This window comes from Rhinopithecus bieti, unplaced genomic scaffold, assembly GCF_001698545.2.
Source record: "Rhinopithecus bieti isolate Rb0 unplaced genomic scaffold, ASM169854v2 scaffold_8675, whole genome shotgun sequence".
Lineage (NCBI taxonomy): Eukaryota > Metazoa > Chordata > Mammalia > Primates > Cercopithecidae > Rhinopithecus > Rhinopithecus bieti.
In genome coordinates, this window is record NW_016806447.1 from 3320889 (window position 1) to 3343616 (window position 22728).

At 40.8% G+C, this 22728-nt stretch overlaps 2 protein-coding genes across 2 annotated transcripts in view; one reads left to right on the forward strand and one right to left on the reverse strand.

The window, feature by feature from the left end:
* Nucleotides 1–12628, reverse strand: CCNG2 (cyclin G2). Its single transcript, XM_017876537.1, has 8 exons — nucleotides 12171–12628; nucleotides 11449–11586; nucleotides 10580–10717; nucleotides 9090–9352; nucleotides 8492–8570; nucleotides 8309–8407; nucleotides 5514–5719; nucleotides 1–4185 (listed from the first exon to the last, which is right to left on the reverse strand). Exons 1-8 carry the CDS (start codon nucleotides 12288–12290, stop codon nucleotides 4062–4064), a joined length of 1167 nt encoding a protein of 388 aa, XP_017732026.1. The 5' UTR covers nucleotides 12291–12628; the 3' UTR covers nucleotides 1–4061.
* Nucleotides 12557–22728, forward strand: part of LOC108532507 (translation initiation factor IF-2-like) — a 20835-nt gene continuing 10663 nt past the window's right edge. Inside the window, exon 1 of the mRNA XM_017876602.1 lies at nucleotides 12557–12930. Coding sequence (XP_017732091.1) covers nucleotides 12557–12930 — 374 coding nt within the window. The remainder of the gene's footprint in view (nucleotides 12931–22728) is intronic.

Below are 22728 nucleotides of genomic sequence, written 5' to 3' on the forward strand. Positions count from 1 at the left end.
TGTGTTTTAAAGTTCATTCTTTATTCTGTTAATACACTAATAATTCAACTAAATTTTAGAAAAAAAAGGAAACTACAGATAGGTATAACTTTTTAAAAAATTACCTGTAATCTCACCAGAGATAATCACCATTTGACCATAAGTAACAAGCAATCTGTCTCACTTATCTATTACTGTTTAACAACCCTCCCCCAAAACCTCGTGGCTTAAAACAATAATTTGTTGTTTCTAGTGAGTCTGTGGGTTGATTGGGATCGACTGAGTAGTTCCTCTATTTTCTGTGGTGTAGCTGAGGATACACCCACATTCAGCTGAGAGCTTAACTGAGGCTGGAACATCCAAGATAATCTCTCATCCTCAAGAGTCTCTCTCCACATGGCCTCTCATCTTTCAGTAATCCAGCTGAGCTTCTTTGCAGCATGGTGGCTGGCTTTCAAAAAGCATAAAAGGAAAGCTGCCAGTCTCTTAAAGCCTAGGCTTGGACATATACTGAATTTCTTCTGCTGCATTTCAGTAAGCAAAGCCATTCACAAGGCCAGCCAAAACTCAAGAGAAATAGACTCCACTTGTGGATGGGAAGAGTAGCATATAGGCACAGGGATTGGAAGACTGACTGGCCATCATACTGGAAAACTATCTACCACGCAATTTGATTTGCTAAACACAAAGTAAGTTGTTGACCATTTCTGGTAGTAAATAGTTAGGAAAACTGAATTCCAGTAACAAATGCAAAATACCTTGTTCTTGTCCATATAGGAATCTAAGTGGGTTGTCTAAATAAGCTGACAATTTGCATGTGTGATGAGGGAGGAGGGAGGTGGGAGTTAGCAGGAACACCATATTGAAACCTAGTGTTGAAACGAGAGAAATTGTAAAAAAGAAAAAGGCAGACTCTAGACAAAGAAAATGGTTAAAATTGTCACGAGGAGTGTTCTGCAGCCAATGCCTCTCTACAGTTAACCTGAGTATGTATTAATTCTGAGTGTGACAGGTAGTTAAGACACATTATTTGTCTAATCACACTTCCTGGGAAGAGGAAACAGCAGCAGAGTCAAACAGATGAAGACCCAGGACCTAGGCACAATACTTCACCACGCACAACAGCAAAGTGTGTGCACCACATCCTAGAAAATCACAGGATCAAAACCTGAAAGGGCAAATCTCTTGCCAAGTCAAGGAGAGTAAGGATGAGGCCAAAATGATAGCTTTCTCCTCATCCTCTGCTCTGAAAAGGGCAGAGGCTTCTCGATTTTATTCATCACAGTCATGGGAAAGCCACCTGGCTGAATGGCACAGGAGGGCATAACCAGGCTCCTGGACTTGTCTGTGAGCCTCCTAATAATGCCCAAAGACAAAGGATAGCGCTTCTCAATTTTCACCTGTCTTCCTCATCCACACTTCCACTGCCTTAGTTCAGTCAGACCAGTCTTCATGCTACTCCTCTATATTGCTCCAGTTCATCCTCTGTATAGCTAGCAGAGTTCTCTTTCTCAATACACATTTTTTAAGGTCTAGGAAATGGCAAGAAAAAAAGGCCACAGACAGGTGCAGTGTTCAGATTAGACAGAGACTTGTATGTCACGATACAACTTTTTCTCCTGATTGTGGGTGACCTACTGAACAATTTTTCAGGAGACAGTTAAAATTTTATTTTAAAAGGGTATGTAGGCAGCAAGGCAGAGACCAGAAGTAAGCCTGGAAGCTGAGAGATCACAACTATATTACAGTACCTCTGGTGATAAAGAGTACAGGTCAAAACCATGCCAATGGTAGAAAAAGAGGGGACAGAGTAAAGAGATATAAACAGTATAAACGAAATCATACAAATGATAGAGGCTGGTGACCTCCATAAACAGGCAAAAGGAGATGAGCATATCACCTAAGTTTCCGGCATGAATAGACAGAATTATTCACTGAGAAAGACATAAAGAAACAGCAGGTTTGGGAGTAATGAGAAACCTCCAACTGGCATGGCAGCCCATGTGAATAAACAGGTTGCAAGCTCAGCAGAGAGGTCTAAACTAAATATACTAAAAACCGGAGGGGGAAGAGGTAAAGCCACAGAGATACTTACCCAAGAAGAATATCCAGTAAGAAAAGCAATACAATCCCACAGGAGCTAAAGAGAGTCTTGAGATTTGGTAAGCCACAAAGAACTTTTACATCTCAACAAATCAAAATCTGAAAGCAGAATATATTACCTACTATTTACTAATATTATTTAGTAAGACAGGAAAGGTCATCCTCAAGTAGAGATTCTCCCCTAGGAGAGTAGGAAAACATACCCCTATCTCCAGAGAAGAGGTGTTACATGAAAACCATATTCAGTATACCTGACTTTCTAACTAACTAGAAAAAACAAAGGTCTACAAAAATCAAACTAGATGGATGGGGAACCTGTTGAGGGGAGGGGGCGGGGAAGGAACACCACTTGCAAAACAACCTGATACTTTTGAGGTCCACAAGAGCTAGAAGCCATCACAGCCAACACCCCATACTTACTAACCAAACTGATTAAAACTTGATTTGTCTCCTGAAAGATCGTTCTAATCTGCCAACCTGAGCATTCTGGTCTACTTAATACCTGTTGCCTCTCACTATAAATTAATAGGCATTCTGGTAATACACCAGTCTCTGAGAGCATACTTAATGAGTCCATCCCAGAAACAGGTCAATTCTCAAATGACAGATTCTCTTTCAGTATCTCCAAGGCATAGTGCCAAACCTAGAGAACTTCTGCTAGCCAGTTAGAAGGCTCACTCTGGAATCACTGTAGCCTCACCTAAAGTCTTCTCATTAAAATACATCAAACACTTTTAACAGATTAAAAATTAAGATGTGATCCCAAACAAGGAGAATTCATTAATAATTTTATTTTGAATTACAATCTATTATCACTTCAAAAAGAGCCACTTCAGAAAACATCCAATGGATGTTGACTTACCAGTAAAAATGTAAGTCATCAACGTATGATTTATACTACAGAATACATAATAAATTATATTTACATGCAATGACTAGACTATCACACAAAGTAAAAAAATACAGTATTTTATGTACATTTTAAAAGATTTACATGTTCATATACAATTTATAAAGTTAAAAATTCTCTGTACAAAATCATACATGTACAGAGTTTATATAAGCCCCATTCTTATGGCTGTATCACCACACAGATTTGCTTAAACCTATAATACTACAAACACTCGGGTTCTTCATACTCAATCTTGGCACCCATATAGCAATACATCATTTTGAAATGTAAATTACAAAGGAAATAAAACGTAATCATGCAGACATTTTTAATATAAGAAAATGAGATAAAATGTACCACCAGATCAACATTTATCAATTCCATAGATACTGGGTTTTCAACTTACTGCACTGTTTTCATACAAGTACATGCAAAACTAGCAGATTATGGATTTTTAAAGTAACATTAAAATAATACCATAGTTTGACAATACTTGGGCAATAGGAATGAAACTAAGAGCCCTAGCCTAATTATTTCTGCAGATCTGCATCACATCAAATAGACACTGATCATTTAAAAAACAAAACAAAAATGTGTTTGACATTTAAGAGCATATTCACTCTTCTGAGAAGGGGGGAGGGGGGAATCTATGATAAACCATTAAAGGATTATCCACTGTCCCTGCTAAGGAAGCACTTGCATACTTCCAATCTGCTTAAATAAAGACATCTGAAGGTTTTATAAAATGTTTAAGATAAGCTACACTAGTTATTTTTAAAAATCTTGAAAAGTAACAAATTGAAGGTATCAGCACCTTCCCTCCTCCCCAAAGTAGCTAAAGATCAACAAGAAAAATAAAGTGCCAATGTCTAAAGTATACTGTTAATGGTTTAAGAGGCACTACCTCATTTGATGGCTTAGGATAAATATGAAAATAGGCCAGATCTGATCTGAATAACAAATAGAAGGTAGGTATTCCAGTATATGTAATTCCTGACTAGATGGGGGCTAAACCAGAAAACTACCTATTCCCCCATTTATTGCTCTGAAACCTGTACATATAAATTCTGACAGAATAATCAGATTTCTAAGATGGAAAGCACAGTGTTTGTGCCACTTTGAAGTTGAAAAAGAAGGTGCACTCTTGATCACTGGGAGGAGAGCTGCTGAGACTCTCCTCTCCACAACTCATATCTTCACAAGAGTCCTCACTAAAGAGAAAAAGAGACAAAAAAGAGGATACCATTACTTAAAACACACTTAAATGCTTTATAGCCAAAATAAAGCTGCTATATGAGCATCTCTAGTGAGGATTTTTATATTCAAAATGTATGCTTTACAGAGACAAAATTTATAAGGACTTCCTAAATGAAGTCTATAGTATCTCACTGGAAAATACAGATTTTTTTTGACTGGGTGCAGTGGCTCATCCCTGTCATCCCAGCACTTTGGGAGGCCAAAGTGTGAAGATCGTTTAATCCCAGGAGTTCAAGACCAGCCTGGGCAACATGGCAAAATCCCATCTCTACAAAAAATATTAATACAAAAATTAGCCAGGCATGGTGGCACATGCAAAAAAAAAAAGGAAAAGAAAAAGAAAATATAGGTTTTCTGAAGTTTAAACAAGTTACTATTTGCCAAACTATTATTCTTGTACCAATTAATAACTCTATCAGCAACTAATTGTAGAATTCTAAGTATTTTAAATCCAATAATGAAGACTAAAGACAACATATCTCCTAGCACATGGTCTATTTAGATGTATTTCTTGCATCCGTGATTTCTTATACCACTTACACTCTCAAATATCAAAGTAAACTAACAAGCTATGAAAATGAAACTTCTGGCCCTTTATCTCTACAGCATAAAACAAACAAATTTAGCAAAATTATTCACTTTACAAACACAATAATCAAATTCTGAATAAGACGACACCAACTGACAAACCTCTGAGGACATCTATAGAAGTCTTCCCCATTAGTGGTGGTGATTCCCTTTATTTTCCAGGCACCTACCCATCAATCTCTTCTCCACAGCACAATATTAGGAATTCATACTAACATTACAAAGCCCAGAATTCTTTTTCAGTTTTTTTGGGGGGGTTTTTTTAGCTGTATTTCAAAAGCAAGGGAAATAGGAGAAAGATGGAAAACAACCAGTTTAAAAAAGGGAAAAGAGGCTGAGTGCAATGGCTCACACCTGTAATCTCAGCACTTTGGGAGGCTGAGGCAGGAGGATCACTTGAGACTAGTAGTGTGTAAGACCAGCCCTGGGCAACATTGCGAGACCCCATCTCTACTCAAAAAAATATAAAAAAGAAAAAACTAAAAAAAATGGAGAAGACCTTATAAATCATTACATATTTTAACAAAACTACTTCTGGTTAATTTGCTTACCTGAAGAGTTGGGGTTTTAATTCTTAGCTCTTAGTGTAGGGGCTTGCTTTCTCTAATGTCTTACACTATTCCACAGTTCTGAGTATAATAAACTCAGTAATATTTCGTCTAGGGAAGTTTAATTAGTCAAGGAACCCGCCTACCTTTCACTTTCATCAAAACAACCCCCCTCAGGTATCGTTGGCAGCTCAGGAACACTATAGTAGCTGTTGTGGAGGTTCTGGGCTGTGCGCCTTGAAACGATCCAAACCAACTTCTTAAGATCTGGTTTGCAACATTCAGGAGAAGAATACTCAGCTAGGCATTTAGAAACTAACTCTCTCCAGTAAAAGAACTCGGTGTCATTAATCTGAAAAAAAAAATATTTTAAGAGGTTATGGCAATGTCTCCCAAATCTTGCAGCACCTTGGAATCACTAGGTGAGCCATGAAAATAGATAGATAGATATATAGATATATAGATAGATAGATAGATAGATAGATGGATGGATGGATGGATGGATGGATGGATGGATGGATGCCTGGCTCCCACTACCCTCTTCCACCTCTGGTATTCTGATTTAATTGACAAGGAGTGCAACATGGGCATCAAGAGTTTTGTTAAGTTCCCTAGGTGACTGTAATGTGCAGCCAAACTGTCAAAATTTGGGAACCACTGGTTTAGGAGAGGAGCACTGTAAGTATAAAATTACCTAGGATTCAATACACAGAAAGCTTTGCCTAGTCTAAGAAAACGCTGACCTAAAAACGCTCTGGGTCTGTTAATAAATCAACTATCAAGTATAGTCCTTAGTCTCAATGCAAAGAAATTCAACATTCCTTTTGTTACAGAAACCAATTTGGGTTCCTGTAACAAGGCATTGTTTGGATTGCTGGCAACACACACTTATCTTATAACACCAGATACAAAACTAAAGAAGTTAGCAATATGAGAGAAGAGAAATTTCCCAAAAAGGACATAGTTCCGCCACCACTGGGGAGTGCTCCAGTTTATTTCTTTTTTTTCTTTTTATGTTTTCCTTCCTCCTTAGAAGGTCTTCAGTTTATTTCAACGTATCAATTTTCACTGAAGATGGTTCCAGCTATCACTTTCAATAAAAGTTCAGATAAAACTAATAAAATCATGATTAAAACAAAAGCGAAAAATTATGTTACAAACAAAATGCTTCACATTGCACATATTTTCACCAGAAAACAGAAGATCTATCTATTTTCTTGGCCTCCCATTTTCACCTAATCTAGCTACATCTTAACCACTTATAATCTGGTTTCTACCACTTCCTTCTCATTGCTCTACTGACATTACCTCTGACACATTCAATGACCTTCAATTTTCATTATATTGGATCTCTTATAAAAATTCAATACTCTTGACCACCTCCTTCTTAAAAACCTCCTTCCAGTCCAACAGTGCTCCTACTTGTAGGGATGTACCTTTCTTCACTTGGCTACTAATGTTGGGGGTAAAGGCCAACACTAAAAACCCCAGAGCTTCAATTGACCCCTACAAAAATGACTCCACAAGCTTTTAATGGTTTCAACTATTGCTTCTTCATGAGAAATTCCAAATCTCAATCTCCAGCTAGTTTATCTTCTTATTCCAAAATGCCAAACACCTACTAGACACCTACCTGTGTATACACGCATCTAAAATCATACTTCTCTCACCACAAATTAACTTCTTCCAAATCTCCTGCCAATTATGCTAATATTACATCCACCATTAGGTACAAATCTTGGTCATTCATGATTCCTTGCCTCATTTCCATGCTTGGCTTCCAAAACCACCGTTTTATGAGTTGGACACCGTTTATGAGTTGGACAGCTTGTGACTAACACCTAGACATTGTACCTGCAAGTCTATCCTAAAATGACTTTTAAATCTGTCTAGTCTACCAATTCCTTGGCCATAAGCCTTTGCTGTCCAAACTTTCACTGTCCAAGATTCTTTTGCTCCAAACAGGCTCCCAGTCATAGTGCTTCTCCTAGTCTGCCCTATTTCTTTGCTTAATAAAACCCCAAAGTAAGCTGGGCACGGAGGCTCATGCCTGTAATCCCAGCACTTTGGGAGGCCAAGGAAGGTGGGATCACTTGAGGTCAGGAGTTTAAGACCAGCCTGGCCAACATGGCGAAACCCCATCTCTACCAAAAATATAAAAACTAGCCAGGCAGGTGGTGAGCACCTGTAGTCCCAGGTACTCGGGAGGCTGACGCAGAAGAATCACTTGAACTGGAGAGGCTGAGGTTGTGGTGAGCCAAGATCGTGCCACTGCACTCGAGCTTGGGCAACAGAGCAAGACTCTGTCTCAAAAAATCGCCAGGTACTCTCTATATTCACTATTACCTGGCACCAAGACACAATAACAGATGACAGAACACAACACTTCATGTTAACTTCCTTATTTCCCCAACCAGACTGAGAGTTTAAGAAAAAGGACTGTGCTTTTGTTTTACACCTCTTTGTGACTGTAAGACTTATTTTTACTTAGCTGGCGTAAAGGATTTGAAAAGACATTGGGGTTTAAAACATCAACATTGCTGGTGTTATTTGATGCTGCTGCTAATGGGATGACAGTTCAGCCCTAGAGGTGTGATATGATCCCATCCTATCCCATTAGTGTTTGTTCTGAGTCTACTTCCTAGTATGCATTTTAGAACAATGTGTATGTGGCAATGTAACAGTTGTACTATCATATGGCATGATTACTACAGAAGGGGCACCTATATGCAGAAAGAAGCTGGGCTAAGTGACCAAGTTACCTTCCGGATTAGTATTGTCTGGGTCAAAGCTGCATTTTGAGAACTTTAACACTACAGATATAAGAAAAAAATGAGTGTAAAAGTTAAGAGTCCCATGAAGTATTCAAGTTTAAGTCACTACAGAAAAAAATGAAACATCAGGAAAGAAATTTGCTTTAAAGAATAATGACTATAATTACCTTGGAATGTTTTTTAACTAGCAAGAGAATTTCCAGTAATTCAACAGATTTCAAAGTTTCTACTTCCAAATTGAGAAGGCACAAGGCTAATACAGATGGCTGTAAGAAAAAAAAAGGAAAATATTGTTTTAAAATTCAAAATAGAAACTGTGAGATATATATGTAAGCAAGGAATCGACTTACTTTTGCTTTTGAAAAGACGAGTCGGCAGTTGCAAGCTTTCAGCTGAGCTTCTAGTTTATCAAGGCTCAGTATTTCTTTCCTATAAATGCAAAGAACAAAGATTAATTAAACTTTCAAAGATTTAAATGATTTTAAACGATTTTAAAGATTTGCCAGGGCCAGATGCGGTGGCTCAAGCCTATAATCCCAGCACTTTGGAAGGCCGAAGCGGGTGGATCACTTAAGGTCAGGAGTTCAAGACCAGCCTGACCAACATGGAGAAACCCCGTCTCTACTAAAAATACAAAATTAGCCGGGTGTGGTGGCACATGCCTGTAATCCCAGCTACTCGGGAGGCTGACACAGGAGAATCACTTGAACCCAGGAGGTGGAGGCTGCAGTTAGCCGAGATCACACCATTGCACTCCAGCCTGGGCAACAAGAGCCGCAACTCCATCTCAAAAAAAAAAAAAAAAAAAAAAAAAAAGAAGGAGAGATTTGCCAAAAGTCCAAGTCGAAGTTTGAAGAAGATAAAAAATATAAATTTCATTGTTCCAATTATTTATGTTACTACAGCAATGCTCCAAAGTATAAAATTTATCATTTAATTCCCACTGACCTTTCTGAAGTATGACAAAGTATAATAGTATGGTATAAGTGCAAAAAGTTTAAGGCAGTAGTAGCTTCCAATTCATAGTGCAATTTTTCTGAAATTATTTTTTCCATCCGTTTTATGTCAGAAGCAGTACATTTACATTGACAATCGATCACATCAATGAGTGGATGGAATATTGCAGTCTTCTCAACTATTCTAGCAGCCAGCAAAAATGAACAGACTCCAATGCAAGAAATTTTGGGTTTCACTGGAAAAACAAGAGGCATCTTTTAACACTGTCACTTCGACTTAATAAAGCAGATGCTTATAATACTGTAATGATGCTTCTATTCTTAAGACAGAACACCAACAGGCTGCTTCTATTCATTACTGGCCTTTACCCACAGTTATACAGCATTGTCCACCATTTTAGAATTTCTCCAACCTCCCTTAAAAAGAAAAAAAAAAAAAAAGGCAGCAGGGAGCAGTGGGCTCATGCCTGTAATCCTAGGACTTTGGGAGCTGAAGTGGGAGGACTGCTTGAGGCCAGGAGTTTGAGAAACACTCTTGGCCAACACAGCCAAGACTATTCCTGGTCAACACCAGCAAGCCACCGTTTCTACTTTAAAAAAAAAAAAAACAACTTTTTAATTTAGAAGGAAAAAAAAGTTTTTTGAACCTTATGTAAATTCAAATGCAGGTACAAAAACGTTCCAATGCAGGTCAAAAGCAAGATTCTAGACTAAAGTATAATTTGTATTTCCAGACTTATGAAATTCATAATACATCTCCCCAAAAATAAATTAAGCTTTTAACACCAAAAAAAAATGTACTGGGGATATTAAAATATTTTATACTTATCTTTTCCATAAAATCTTTAAGAATCATTCCATATTTCAATGTAATTTTGCCCGAGAAATATCACGAGTGGTGCAGAGTGGGACATACATAAAAGCTGCCATGGACAGATGGCTGCCCTTTTCTTTTCAATGCCCTGAGAACTGGCCCAGCAGCTGACAGCAATCCTACTGGCAGAAGATTCCCCACCATTTTTCTAGCCATTGCTGGTGACTGTTAATAAAACCATGGCTCCCTGCTTTCAAGAGACTTCTGGGGAAGGCGGCCGGTCATATTTAATAGACTGTTATGCTTCATTTGTCATGCTTCAGTATTTTAAAAATCTAGGCTTCAAGAGAAGCATGATGGCAGATAAAAAATCTTATTTTGAGGACTATAAACATATGACAAATATCTAAAAAATAGTAGTCTCTCTTTTGTCACATCTTCAAGAGACAGTACTTAAGAGGTAAAACCTAAGACACAACATAAAAACCTAACATACAACAATACAATTAATCTTGTAGTCTTATTCTGGCACTAATGATCACAATTCTGATTATAAATTTTTATGTACAGTGGACATTATTATACCCATTCGATAAATATTTCTTGAGCCCTGTGTGCTAGGCACTGGGCATAGAAAACGGAAGACATTTATAAAAATGATGAAATACCTTCATAAGAGCCAAGAATCTGTCCAAAATATTGACAGCCAGGACAAAAGTTTCAGTGCAAGATCCAAAAAAGTTGGCTAAACTCCTTAAATCTTCAACTTTGGCATTTCTCAATCCTGGACACAAAGTGTTATCATTCTGCAATAATAATCAAGAACCAAGGTTTACAATTTTGTTAGAACCAGATGAAAAGCACATATAGATCCAAAGAATAAGGTTAATTTTTTTCCCAAGAATAAGATTAATTTTTTCCCCTTAATCTTCAAGCATATAGATGGAAAGAGTGGTATCACTTAAGTAAAGCTATACACTTTCTCATCTATAAGACGTAAATCACTGCTTCTTAAAAATACACATCATAAAAGAGCTTCAGCAATTTAATATAAGGTGAACTGTTCCAAGATTTCGGAGAGTTACAGCAAATATAATTCAATTCCCTTGAAATGGAGAAAGAGGGTTCTTTTGTTTGCTTTTGCTTTTCTAAAGTCATTTAAGATCCTACTATAAATACGTATTTCACAGGCAGAGGGTGTTTGCACAAATGAACTGCTCAATTCACCAAGAGTCTCCCACCCTGAAGCTGCAGGCTGGAGTGCAGGGGCGGGGAGCGGGGAAAGGCGGTGAGGAGGGTGCCACATTCAAAACAAAAACCAAAAAAAAAACCCACTTCTCTAAAATATCACTCTTATTCTTGATAAGAAAAGCAAACGCATGACCCTGTAATAAGGTTTATCTTGGTACTCCAGAAGGAACAACTTCGATCTTAAGAAATTTTGAAGGCTTTTGTCATGATTCAACGGGGAGAGGGGTTGTTACCTCCTCCAAGCCCCATCAGCTGCTTCAGCAAGTTATCATTTCTGCCAACTTACCTCCGGGGTAGCCTCAATCAAACTCAGCCCTTTTTCTCGAGGTTGGAATCTTTCTTCTTGTTCTAGGTAGAGGTTCAACAATCCGAGGAGTTGGACCCCTTCACGACCTGCCAAGTGCTCTGCCCCCAAATCCTTCATCTGCAGCAAAGACACCACACAGAGAATGTAATCTGGAGGTAAGAGGGGAGGGGAAGCGGGATAGAAAGGGCCGAGGCCAGTACCTCCAGCAAGGATCGCCTCAACACACCCGGACAAGGAGAGGGTGAAGGGACCAGTCACGTCCTCCAGAGCCCCAGGGCAATCCCCACCAGGGCCAGGGAGGTGTGGCAGGGGGAGGAGCCGTGGTCAGGTCCGCCGGCCAGACCTGGGTAAGACCGGCCAGCCCTGGCCTCTCGGTGTTTCACAAACAGGAAACTGTCCGCGGGCGCCGGCGTCCCCTCGGTTTTCCCCACCTGAAGTCGCGCCGGGGAGGGCCTTCTGCCCAGGGCACTGCAGTGAGGCCAGCGACTGCAGTGGGTCCCGGGGATGGGGCGTTGCACAATAGGGGGGAGGGGAGGAAAAGTCTCGCGACTGAACAAAGAAGCGGAGGGAGGAGACTCCCGAGCTCCGGAGGAGACTCCCGAGCCCCACCCGCCCGGGGCGCCCAGCTGCAGAAGCCCCTCTCGGAGAGTCCAGCCCCCAGGTTTTCCCATCCGCTGCTGCAGCACCGATTCCGGACTTACCCGAGAGGCAGACACCCCTGTCCCAGGAGCCGTGGGGTGGCGCGGCACACCCGGCTGCGGTCCGGGGACAGAAATCCAGTCCAGTCCAGCCCGCCCAGCGCCCGACCGGACAACACCCATCCTCCCACTGATGCTGGGGCCCTGCAACTCTGCAGAGCCCCGGGGCTGTCAATCCGAGAAGCACCACCCCAGCGAGCCCCCGTGACAACACGAGCGGGGGAGGGGGGCACCGAGGCGGAGACTGCCCTTAGCCTAGTCGCCCCCTCCGTCCACCCGACCAGCATCTATCTGTCCGTCGCGGGCGCCAGCTCCCCCCAGGGCTGGGGCTGAGGGCAGCACCCTGGTCGCTCCAGCAGTTGAGGGGCAGGCAGCACCGAGACACTCGGATGGTACCGACCTCCCCGCAGCCCACAGCCCCCACCACGAACAAAGAAACCCACGGCGCCCCTGGGCGGGCCCACTCACCGTGCCGGAGACGCGCCTCCACCCGCCCGCGGTCTCACGGTCCGCAGGGACTGGGCGCAGCGGGGACTTCCGAACCTGTCTCACAGGTCGGGGACCCCACTGCCTCAGCGGTGCCCCCGGCCCGGCATCCGACCCTTCTTCCCAGGCACCGCCGCCTCGGCCTCACAGCCCCGGCTCCATCCCGCTCCCCACGCGCCCACCCTCCACCCGGGCGCAACGCCGGCCGCCGGAGACCAGCCCGCCGCCGCACCTCCGCAGCCTCAATAGAGGCCTCCGTGAGCCTCCTGTTTTTGTTGTGAGTTTCGACGCCCCCAAGGGGGCGGGGCACGTGACTCCCCGCGGAGGGATCCTGCACTTCCTCCACGGACTTTAAAAAGAGTCCCGCCCCTAAGCCGCTGTCCCCAGCCTCTCTCGCTGCCTCCCTAGCTCTCCTTGGCTTCGCCAGGCCAGTCCTCCCGCCCGGCGCCAGGGCGGAGGGCGGAATCTGGGCGTCGGGCTTATTCCGGGATTGATTCGGGTTTGGGAACAGGGGAAGACTGAGGAGCGGAAGGAGATCGTTTCTAGTCTCATTACGCCTTTTAAAGGTCCCAGATTTGTTTTGTTTTCGCTGTTTTGAAAAGTCCGCCCAAAGTAGCCGGCTCTCTGATTGGATGCGGGTGGGGCGAGGGGAATGCTGAGGACCTGATTCACCCTCGAATCTGGATTGGCTAACTTATCAGTCTTGGAGCCCTCTGATTGGCTCTCTCCGTATCCTGAGCCTCTCTCTGCCTTGGGGCCTTAGCAACTCCAGGGTCTGAATTGCGCATGTCTAGGTGGGCAGCGGGGAAGGTTTTCAGTTACCAGCCCTGCGGCACTGCCTTCTCTCCTGGCTGCGTCCGCCCTTCTCGAGGGAATGTCACGCTCGCGGCGTTTCTCCAAAGAGCTAACTTTTGTGACAGCCCTTTCAGCCACGGGAGAGTTTTCTACATTCCTTCTTTATTTTGTCTTGCTGTTCCATTTTGCAATAACCCACCAAATTATTATAACATTGTCGGGGCGTCTACTAAAATATTCAATAAATGCTGCAAGTTTGGATGTTTGTTTTAAAATTTTCCAATCCAAGAGGAAAAAAAAGTGGAGAGGACAGGTGAAACAAGATAGGCAAAAAGTTGAGAGTCGAAGCTGGGTGATGGGTACTCGAGGCTTCGTTACACTGTTCGTTCTACTTCTGTGTCTTGGAATTTTTCCATAATTTAAAAAAATTCAGGAGGAACTGAAGGAGGGGTTTTTAAATAAAAACGTAGCACGCTGATGAGGGTACGTAAACATCTAATAATTACGGCGTACGTCCAGAGGTTGTAGTTGTGCTGTTGTTTTAATGAAGACTCCCAGAGCTTCTTGGTCCTTGGTAACCCATAAATTATCATTTATTATTCATATAATTAGCTTTGTTGTTATAGGCGACCCTTCTCCCAGGACGGGACAAAAAGCAGACCAACCAAGTGCCTTAGGCCAGAGACACTTTCACATGGAATATCAATGGGGGATGTGGAACATTTATTTGTTTACTCTCTCACTCTTAAATTAGTAAATACCATATTCTTGAGTTCTAATCTACATAATCAGCCCCTGGGAACAGATTTCTCTTTTCTGTTCTTCTGTATGTTTTCTGTGAATTATTTTGTTACTTGTGAAATATGGGAAGGCACACGACATAGCTTTGGCAGCGTTCTTCTTTGCAGAGCAACTAAGGAATTTTTGAAGTAGGTCCCTTTGCATATTAGCCCGGACTAAACACAAGCATCTGTTTGGAGCACAGAGCAACTGGGGGAAGGGAGCCCAAAAAGCTAACACCTATTTCAAAGAGGTGTGAGCTTGGTGAGCGTTTTGGAAACTAAGATAAAATTAGCACACTAGTTTTAAATGATTTGCAGGCTACATAATTTTATCCAATGCTTATTTTATCTTTTAAACATTAAGTGATAACTTTTACTTGACATAATCATCTTGCTGGAAATCTATGCTGATAAACATAATAGGAACATGAAACTAACTTGGAGACTAGAGCTAAGTTTAAAATTACAGAGATGACAGCTCATTGTACAGAGCATAAAAAGGCCGAGTGGATAGGGCCCACAGGCAGCAGCTCGACCAACTGTCCACCACCAGAGAAATGAGAGTTCGTGATCAAAGCATGAAGGAGACTGGGGATGTTTTTTTCAAGAAGACAAAGGTAAAAAAGGAACATACGTTATTTTATAAGTGATGTGAAAGAGGAAATGCAAATTTATGTGGTAGAAGACTTTAAAAATAACAGACTATATAAAACAAAAAGGAAAAGATTGAGAAATTGTCCTTTACTTAGGCTACATAATTTTATCCAATGCTTATTTGATCTTTTAAACATAAATAAGTGATAACTTTTACTTGACATAATCATCTTGCTGCTTAGATCACTAAATGTTATGAAGCTATACTAAATGTGTACTATATATTTCATAACTGGTATTTTATGTGTCCTTTTACAGACAGCCTCTTGAATGATGTGAACAGTGATGGCTTTCTCTGAGAGTAAGACAAGAAAGCTTTGTAAATGGTGTTGAATTTCCTGCTCTTGGCACACCCTGCTCAGCACAGAAGAAAAGACTGATCAGGTTGTCCAAGATGGAGCCCTTTATCCACTTTAGTCCACTTATCTCTTTAAGATTAAAGGAAAGCAGTCATTAAAAATATAGATCCAGTAGTTATTAATACAGCATCCTCTTTTTTAAACACCTCATTTAAAGGATGATGATATTCTTGGGAAATGGGCTGGGGGATTATGTAGGTTTTCTCTGTTTACTTTGCAGAATTTTTTGTTTGTTAATATATCTTTTAAAAAAATTATCCTCATTCTATTTGTCCTTGTCACCTTGGCTTACCTTGCTGGAGGTGAAAGTGTTATTTACGAAAAAGGTATTATTCCCCTTAGGCTAATCAGGCTTTACCCATTAGCCTTTCCGGAGTTTTCTGGAGGGCAAATTTCCTATATCATGCATACGTACAAAATAAGGAAATCAGAAACCTGGCAGCCCCCAAGAACTTCCAGACAATTTAAGATACTTGATCTTCTACAGTACATGGTAGGGGTTCTGTGGGGTTGGGCGATACTGTCACCAATAACCCCATGAAGGCCTGATGTGCAGCCCATTGTCCTCGGTGACATGTGAGACTGAAGCTAAAAGGTGCTCACAGAATGGGTAATAAGCAGGGAGTGCCCACACAGAAACAACGACTGCATTTAGTGAATCCCTGACTCCTGACAAGTGTCATGCAAACCTGCTCACACTTACGCTTCTACCATGAAAACAGGGCACTCCCATGGGACAGCTGCAGTGCTTCTCTAAATGAGTTAGACTTCCCTGAACTTCATAAGGCATCAAAATTGCTACAACTTTCCAAATCTCTTCTCCTCAGAGATACAGTTTTTGACAATAAATCCTAGCTTTTTATTCAATCGAAAGTTAATCAATAGACATTGAGTGCCAGGAACGCTACTAGGCACCAGGGATACAAAAATACATAAATAAAACAAGGCCCTAGAATATACCCTGGTATGTCTGAGGTATAGGACAAAAGCACTGGCCTTGGATCAAACTGGCCTTGTGTCCCAGCTTTCCTACTCATTAGAGATGGTGCCTTGAATACCTTGAATAATTCTGATGGTCTTGAGCCTCAGCTTTCTAACCTGAGGCAAGCAAAAAGCCAGAGGTAATTGTGTCTGCTTCATACGTGATGACCGAATACAAACATTTGTGAAAGCAACTAGCTATATATTTCTAGGCTGTTGGAATTTTTCACCATGTTGTAACTTCATGAAGGGAAAGGAAGGGATTATCCCTAACCTCATCAAAGAAGTCTGGTGGAAAGCAGCCCTGAAAGGAAAGAACCTGAGGATAAGGATATGTAAAGCTGACATGAGGCCATACTCCCCCTCCCTGTCTACTCACTATTGCTGAGTCCCTGGCTGGGCTGTTTTCTGTCATTAGGCTGAGTACAGTGGTTCACACCTGGAATCCCAGCACTTTCGGAGGCTGAGGTGGGAGGATCACTTGAGCCCAGGAGTTCAGGACCAGCCTGGCAACATAGCAAGACTTCATCTCTACAAAAAATTTAAAAAATTATCTGGGCATGGTGGCATGCACCTGTAGTCCCAACTACATGGGAGCCTGAGGCAAGAAGATTGCTTGAGCCTGGGAGGTCTACAGTGAGCCATGATCATGTCACTGCACTCCAGCCTGGGCAACAGAGCAAAACCCTATCTCAAAAAAAAAAAAAAAAAAAGTCGTTTGCAGCCCCAAACTTCCTGCTTAGATAAGTCCTGCTTCACAGAACCTTCAATGGAGACAGGAATGCTGCTCCAAGAAAGAGGAACAGGGAAGGTATAGCATAGTAGCATAGGGTGCTATCTTGAAGTGATGCAGATTTTTCAACCAAGAGCTCATTTTTAAATCAGAACCTGCAAGAATGAGATGATTTGTATAGCAGATGATTAATCTCTTTCTTCAAGCAATCAGTAGAATAAGTCAGTGAGGCATCTCATATATTCTCCTTTCTGATTTTTCCACGAACAAGATCATCTCAAATTTGAAATCAACATTTTACAATCCATTTACTATACATTCGAAATCAACATTCTATAATTCATTTACTGTATATTTTGTTGCTTTTGTTGTTAATACTAGAAGCATGCCCTGTTTTTTTGGAAGAGTGTTTGTGCAAGGGTTGGCCATATTCATAAACATTCATAGTGTTTATCTATGTAGGGTTGGCTTTGAAATTGTGGAAATTATCCACACTGTAGACACCATCTGAATGACTAGAGCAAGAGGACCAGTTTTTCCAGCCACCCAGTTTAGCCCCTCCCAGTTCTACTAGCCTGCAAGAGAGTTAGCCTTGTATAAACTATCTCTGCAACCTGAGAACTTGAGAAGTCAATGCTCGGTGGACTCTGAAGCCCGACTCAGTACTTTGTTATCCAGTGCTCCCTCTTTTACAGGAAGAATCAATTGAAATAAATGAAGTAGCTTTGACATGATGTGAAAAGGCTGGCAGAGGAGAGTGAACTGAGAATTTGGCAATGCCAGAAATGAGAACTAATCATCTCAAAATCATCTTAAAATATATTTTAAGTGGCCCAGGCTACATTCTGGAACATTGTACATGCTTCTTTACATAACACATTTTTCCTTCATAGTTTGTTCCAAGAACCATGACCTAACTCAGAGATTTCCTGTCTTTTCTTGTCTTCACAATGCTATATGAAGTTGACACTGTCAGCAAAGAGTAACTTAGGATACATCTGTTGACTATATCATCATATTTCCAAAATAAGTTTTACTGTCTGTGAGAGTCATGATCTCTTTTTTAATCTCAAATGAAAAGGCAACTAATGTTTAAAGTGATATGGATAAGTGATATAAGCTTAAAATTTAATGGGTGCAGCACACCAACATAGCACATGTATACATATGTAACAAACCTTTACATTGTGCACATGTACCCTAGAACTTAGAGTATTTTTAAAAAGCTTAAAATTTGCTTCTGTTAACATTTTAAAGTGTTTTCAAAGTGAAAGTTTTTTTTTTTTTAACTTTAAAAATAAAGACTGCTGGTGAAACCCTGTCTCTACTAAAAATACAAAAATTAGCTGGGCGTGGTGGTGCACGCCTGTAGTCCCAGCTACTTGGGAGACTGAGACAGGAGAATCACTTGAACCCGGGAAGTGGAGGTTGCCGTGAGCCGTGATCGCGCCACTGCACTTCAGCCCAGCGACAGAGCAAGACTCTGTCTCAGAAGAAAGGAAAGACTGCTTTATATCACAGATCCTTAGGTCTGTATAATTACATATATTTTTATGTTTTCTACCACATTCTGAATAAGAAATTGTGGCTACGTGTAGAAGTAGAACCAGATTTAAGGCCGTAGGTTTGAAGCTTTACTATTTGGAGGGGCTCTCTCTAGGAAAAAAGGTAGGATTTACAAATACAAAAGTAAATATGAAAGTGAATACTTATTTAAAACGAGACAATTCAAGACAAAGTGTAAATTTTTAAAAGTTGTTATATACCCACTACTCCAGCTATCTACTGCTGTATAATGAATCACCCCAAAACTTAGTGACTCAAAACAACAATAATTTTATTATCATCACTCACAGGTCTGGGCGTTGGTTGAGCTCAGCTGGGCAGCCCTTGCTCAGGGTTTCTTATGAAGTTGTAATCAGATGGTAACTGCGGCTGCCATCTTGCTGCCACTCACATGTCTGGAGTGATGCTGACTGTGGGCTGCGACCTCAGCTGAGGCTGGTGGCTGGAACACTTAAATGTAACCACTCCACGTGGTCTTTCCATTTCCTCATGGCATGGTGTCAGGGCCTGAAGAAAATCAGGTGAACACTGTGTCTCCTTTTACGAACCAGCCTTGGCAGTCAGATAGCATCTTTATTAGTTTCACACTGATGGTCTAGGAAATTACCATAAATTTAGTGATTTAAAACAACAAATGTTTATCATATAGTTCTGGAGGTCAGAAGTTCGAAATGGGTCTCCCTGGGTTAAAATCAAGGTGGCGGCAGGGCTGCAGTCCTTCTGAAGGCTCTAGAGAGTATTCATTTTCTTGCCTTTTCCAGCACCTACAGGCCACCTGCGTTCCTTGGCTTGTGACCCTTCCTCCATCTTTAAAGCCAGCATCATGGCAACTCCAGATCTCTCTTGACTCTGACTCTTCTGCCTCCCACTTCCAACTACAAGGACCTTAGTGATTATATTGGGCTCACCTGAATAGTCCAGTATAGTTTCACCATCTCAAGGGCAGCTGGTGCTTGCTTCAGCATCACATATATTAAAATTGTTTTGTTTTTGTTTTTGTTTTGTTTGTTTTTGTGTGGGGTTTTTTTTGTTTGTTTGTTTTGAGGTGGAGTCTTACTCTGTCACCCAGGCTGGAGTGCAGTGGCACGATCTCGGCTCACTGCAATGTCTGCCTCCTGGGTTCAAGTGATTCTGTCTCAGCCTCCCAAGTAGCTGGAATTATAGGTGTGCACCACCACGCCCTGCTAATTTTTGTATTTTCGGTAGAGATGGGGTTTTGCCCTCTTGGCCAGGTTGGTTTTGAATTCCTGACCTCAAATGCCCACTTCAGCCTCCCAAAGTGCTGGGATTACAGGCGCGAGCCACCACATATATTAAAATTGGAATGTTACAGAGAAGATTAGCATGGCCCCCATGCAAGGATGGCAGGCAAATTTGTGAAGTGTTCTGTATTTTTGAGAAAAATAAAAGTTTGGGCATGGTGGCTCATGTCTGTAATTCCTGCACTTTGGGAGGCCGAGGTGGGAGGATTGCCTGAGCCCAGGGGTTCTAGACCAGCCTGGGCAACATGGCAAGATGTTATCTCTACAAAAATTTTAAAAATTAGCCAGGCATGGTGGCATGCGCCTGTAGTCTCAGCTTGGGAGGCTGAGGTGGGAGAATCACTTGAGTCCAGGTCAAGGTTGCAGTGAGCCATGTTCACGCCACTGCACTCTAGGCTGGGTGACAGAGAAAGACCCTGTCTCAAAAAAAAAAAAAAAAAAACAGAAAAAAGAAAAGAAAAAAGGTCAGATTTGTAACCTTAATTCCATCTTGCTATATTACATAACATATTCACAGGTGGTGAGGAATAGGATGTGGACATTTCTGAGGGACCTTTATTCTGTCAACTACAACGTCCTTTCAGCTACAGTCACATCTGCTCAGGTTCAAAGAGAAGGAACATAGATTCCACCTCTCAATGAGAGCTGTGTCAATCACCTTATTACAAGAGCATGTGGGATAGGAGATACTGTGATGACCATATCTGGAAAATCATCTTTTACATGCACAAACACACAAAATCTGGAAAATCCCATTTTTTTTATTAATAAACTGCCTGACATATGGCTATATAACTTTTTACCAATATTTTTGGCTGTATGCTCTCTGATCACCTTTTCATATGATAATAACATATTAATATAATTTTCTGTAGAGAACATATTTTAAAATTTAGTTTTTCCTCTAACATGGCTAATCAACTTTTGTTTTTAAAAAATTGTTGCTGTTTTAAAATGTTTATTTCAGTTTTATAATTCATTATTAATACCATAGTATATTTTATGGTTGATATCAGATTTGGGAAAATCTTTACCAAGCTTTTTCTGCGTACGAGCTATAAAAAATCCAGGATACCAGTGAAAACGGACAGACTCATTATTTAGCTTCTCATCTGTTTCTTTATTGCAGAAGCATATTTTGAGGTTTATGTCATCTTTGTCAGTGTCAGTATTTTGTATCAAATCAGCAAGAAATTTCTATATTTTTATATGATTTTATGATTCCTTCCTCTTAATAGAGTATCAAACAATCCAAGAGTTTACCCATTACTTTTAAAAATTTCTCTTTTCCTTCTAAGGAAGCACTGGTTTTCGAATGATCTGGAAAAAAGTATTATACATAGTTTGCTTCTTGGTATCTGAACAAGAAGCAAATATCGTCATGCATTTTTATCACTTTTATTTCATATCCCATTAACTTTTTATGTAAATTTTCGCTTAGTTCTTCATTAAAAGCACTTTTAGATAACAAAACAGAGCACCTTTCTTTTATATCCAAATTAGGATTTTATAATTTCTCATTGTTTTATTGGAACAATCCAAAATGTGTTTTTAAATTTTAGTTAAATGATATGTTCTCAACTCAACTTCCCCTTAGATCTCCAAAATGCTGGTAGACACTCAAGCACCTCTAAATTCAAGGGAAAATGATACAGTGAAATTTGACATGGAGAAAGATAGCAGCCCTAACTGATTGTAATTAAAATCACTTACTTTCACAAAACTCAAAAAAATATATATGTGAACTATATCAGTCAGGGTTCTCAAGAGAAACAAAACCAATAGGATATATATAGATATATAGTCGTGCACAGCAAAATGATGTTTCGATCAGTAACATACCATATATATAACAGTGGTTCCATAATATTATAACATTGTATTTTTATTGTAGCTTTAATCTGTTTAGATATGTTTAAATACACAAATATTTACCATTTTGTTAGAGTTATCTACAGTATTCTGTACACTAACATACTGCAAAGATTTGTAGCCTAGGACAGTAGGTTATACCATATAGCTTAGGTGTGTAGTAAGCTATACTACCACAATTTGTGTAAGTACACTCTATGATGTTTACACAATAATAAAAGTGCCTAATGATGCATTTCTCAAAACTTATCTTCATCATTAAGCAATGCATGACTGTATATAGAAGGAGATTTATAATGAGGGATTGGCTTGTGCAATTATGGAAGCTGAGAAATCCCACAATCTGCTGTCTGCAAGCTGGAGGCCCATGAAACCGGGTGGTGTAGTTCCAGTACAAGGCCCAAAGGCCTGAGAACCAGGGAAACCAATAGTGTTAAGTCCCAGTGCAAGTCCAAAGGCCTGAGAGTAAGGAGCACTGATATCCAAGGCAGGAGAAGATGAATGTCCCAGCTCAAGCAGCAAGGGAAAATTCACCCTTCTCCTCCGCCGTTTTGTTCTATTCAGGCCTTCAGCGTAGTGGATAATGCCCACCCACATTGGTGAGGGTGGTCTTCTTTACTAGCCTACTGATCCGAATGCCCTTCTCTTCTGGAAATGCTTTCACAGATACACCCCAAAATAATGTGTTTTACCAGCTACCTGGGCATCCCTTAGTTCAGTCAAGTTGACATAAAATTAACCATCACATGAACACTCTGCTGGGGCCACTCCTGAGAACTTGGAAAGAGTCTGTGCAAATGAGGGCCCCTGAAGCTAAATTTCATTAGCTTTATAATAATCTATATGTAGTAATCAATAATGAAGTTGTCAAGCACCATATTCAGTGATTTATGTGTCCTGACATAACTTTAATGCCTGTAACACACACAAGTGGTAAGTACCATCACACAGACCCAGAAATAGAGGCCCAGGGAGTTTATGTAACTTAATCCCACAGCTAGACAGTGGTGGAATCGGTGTTCAAACCTAGACAATCTGACTCTAGTATCCACACTCTTAACCACTATTTTA

Bases quoted from the DNA above. Each gene is read 5' to 3' on its own strand.
- CCNG2 (XM_017876537.1), bottom strand. From the start codon at position 12,290: ATGGGTGTTGTCCGGTCGGGCGCTGGGCGGGCTGGACTGGACTGGATT. The intron at 9,353-10,579 runs GTATTTCATCAT...CAGTGTTAAAAG, and splicing joins GATTCTTGGCTCTTATGAAG to ATGCCTCTTGTTTTTCCAGT. The intron at 5,720-8,308 runs GTAATTATAGTC...TTTTTTTTTCAG, and splicing joins TAGTTAAAAAACATTCCAAG to ATTAATGACACCGAGTTCTT.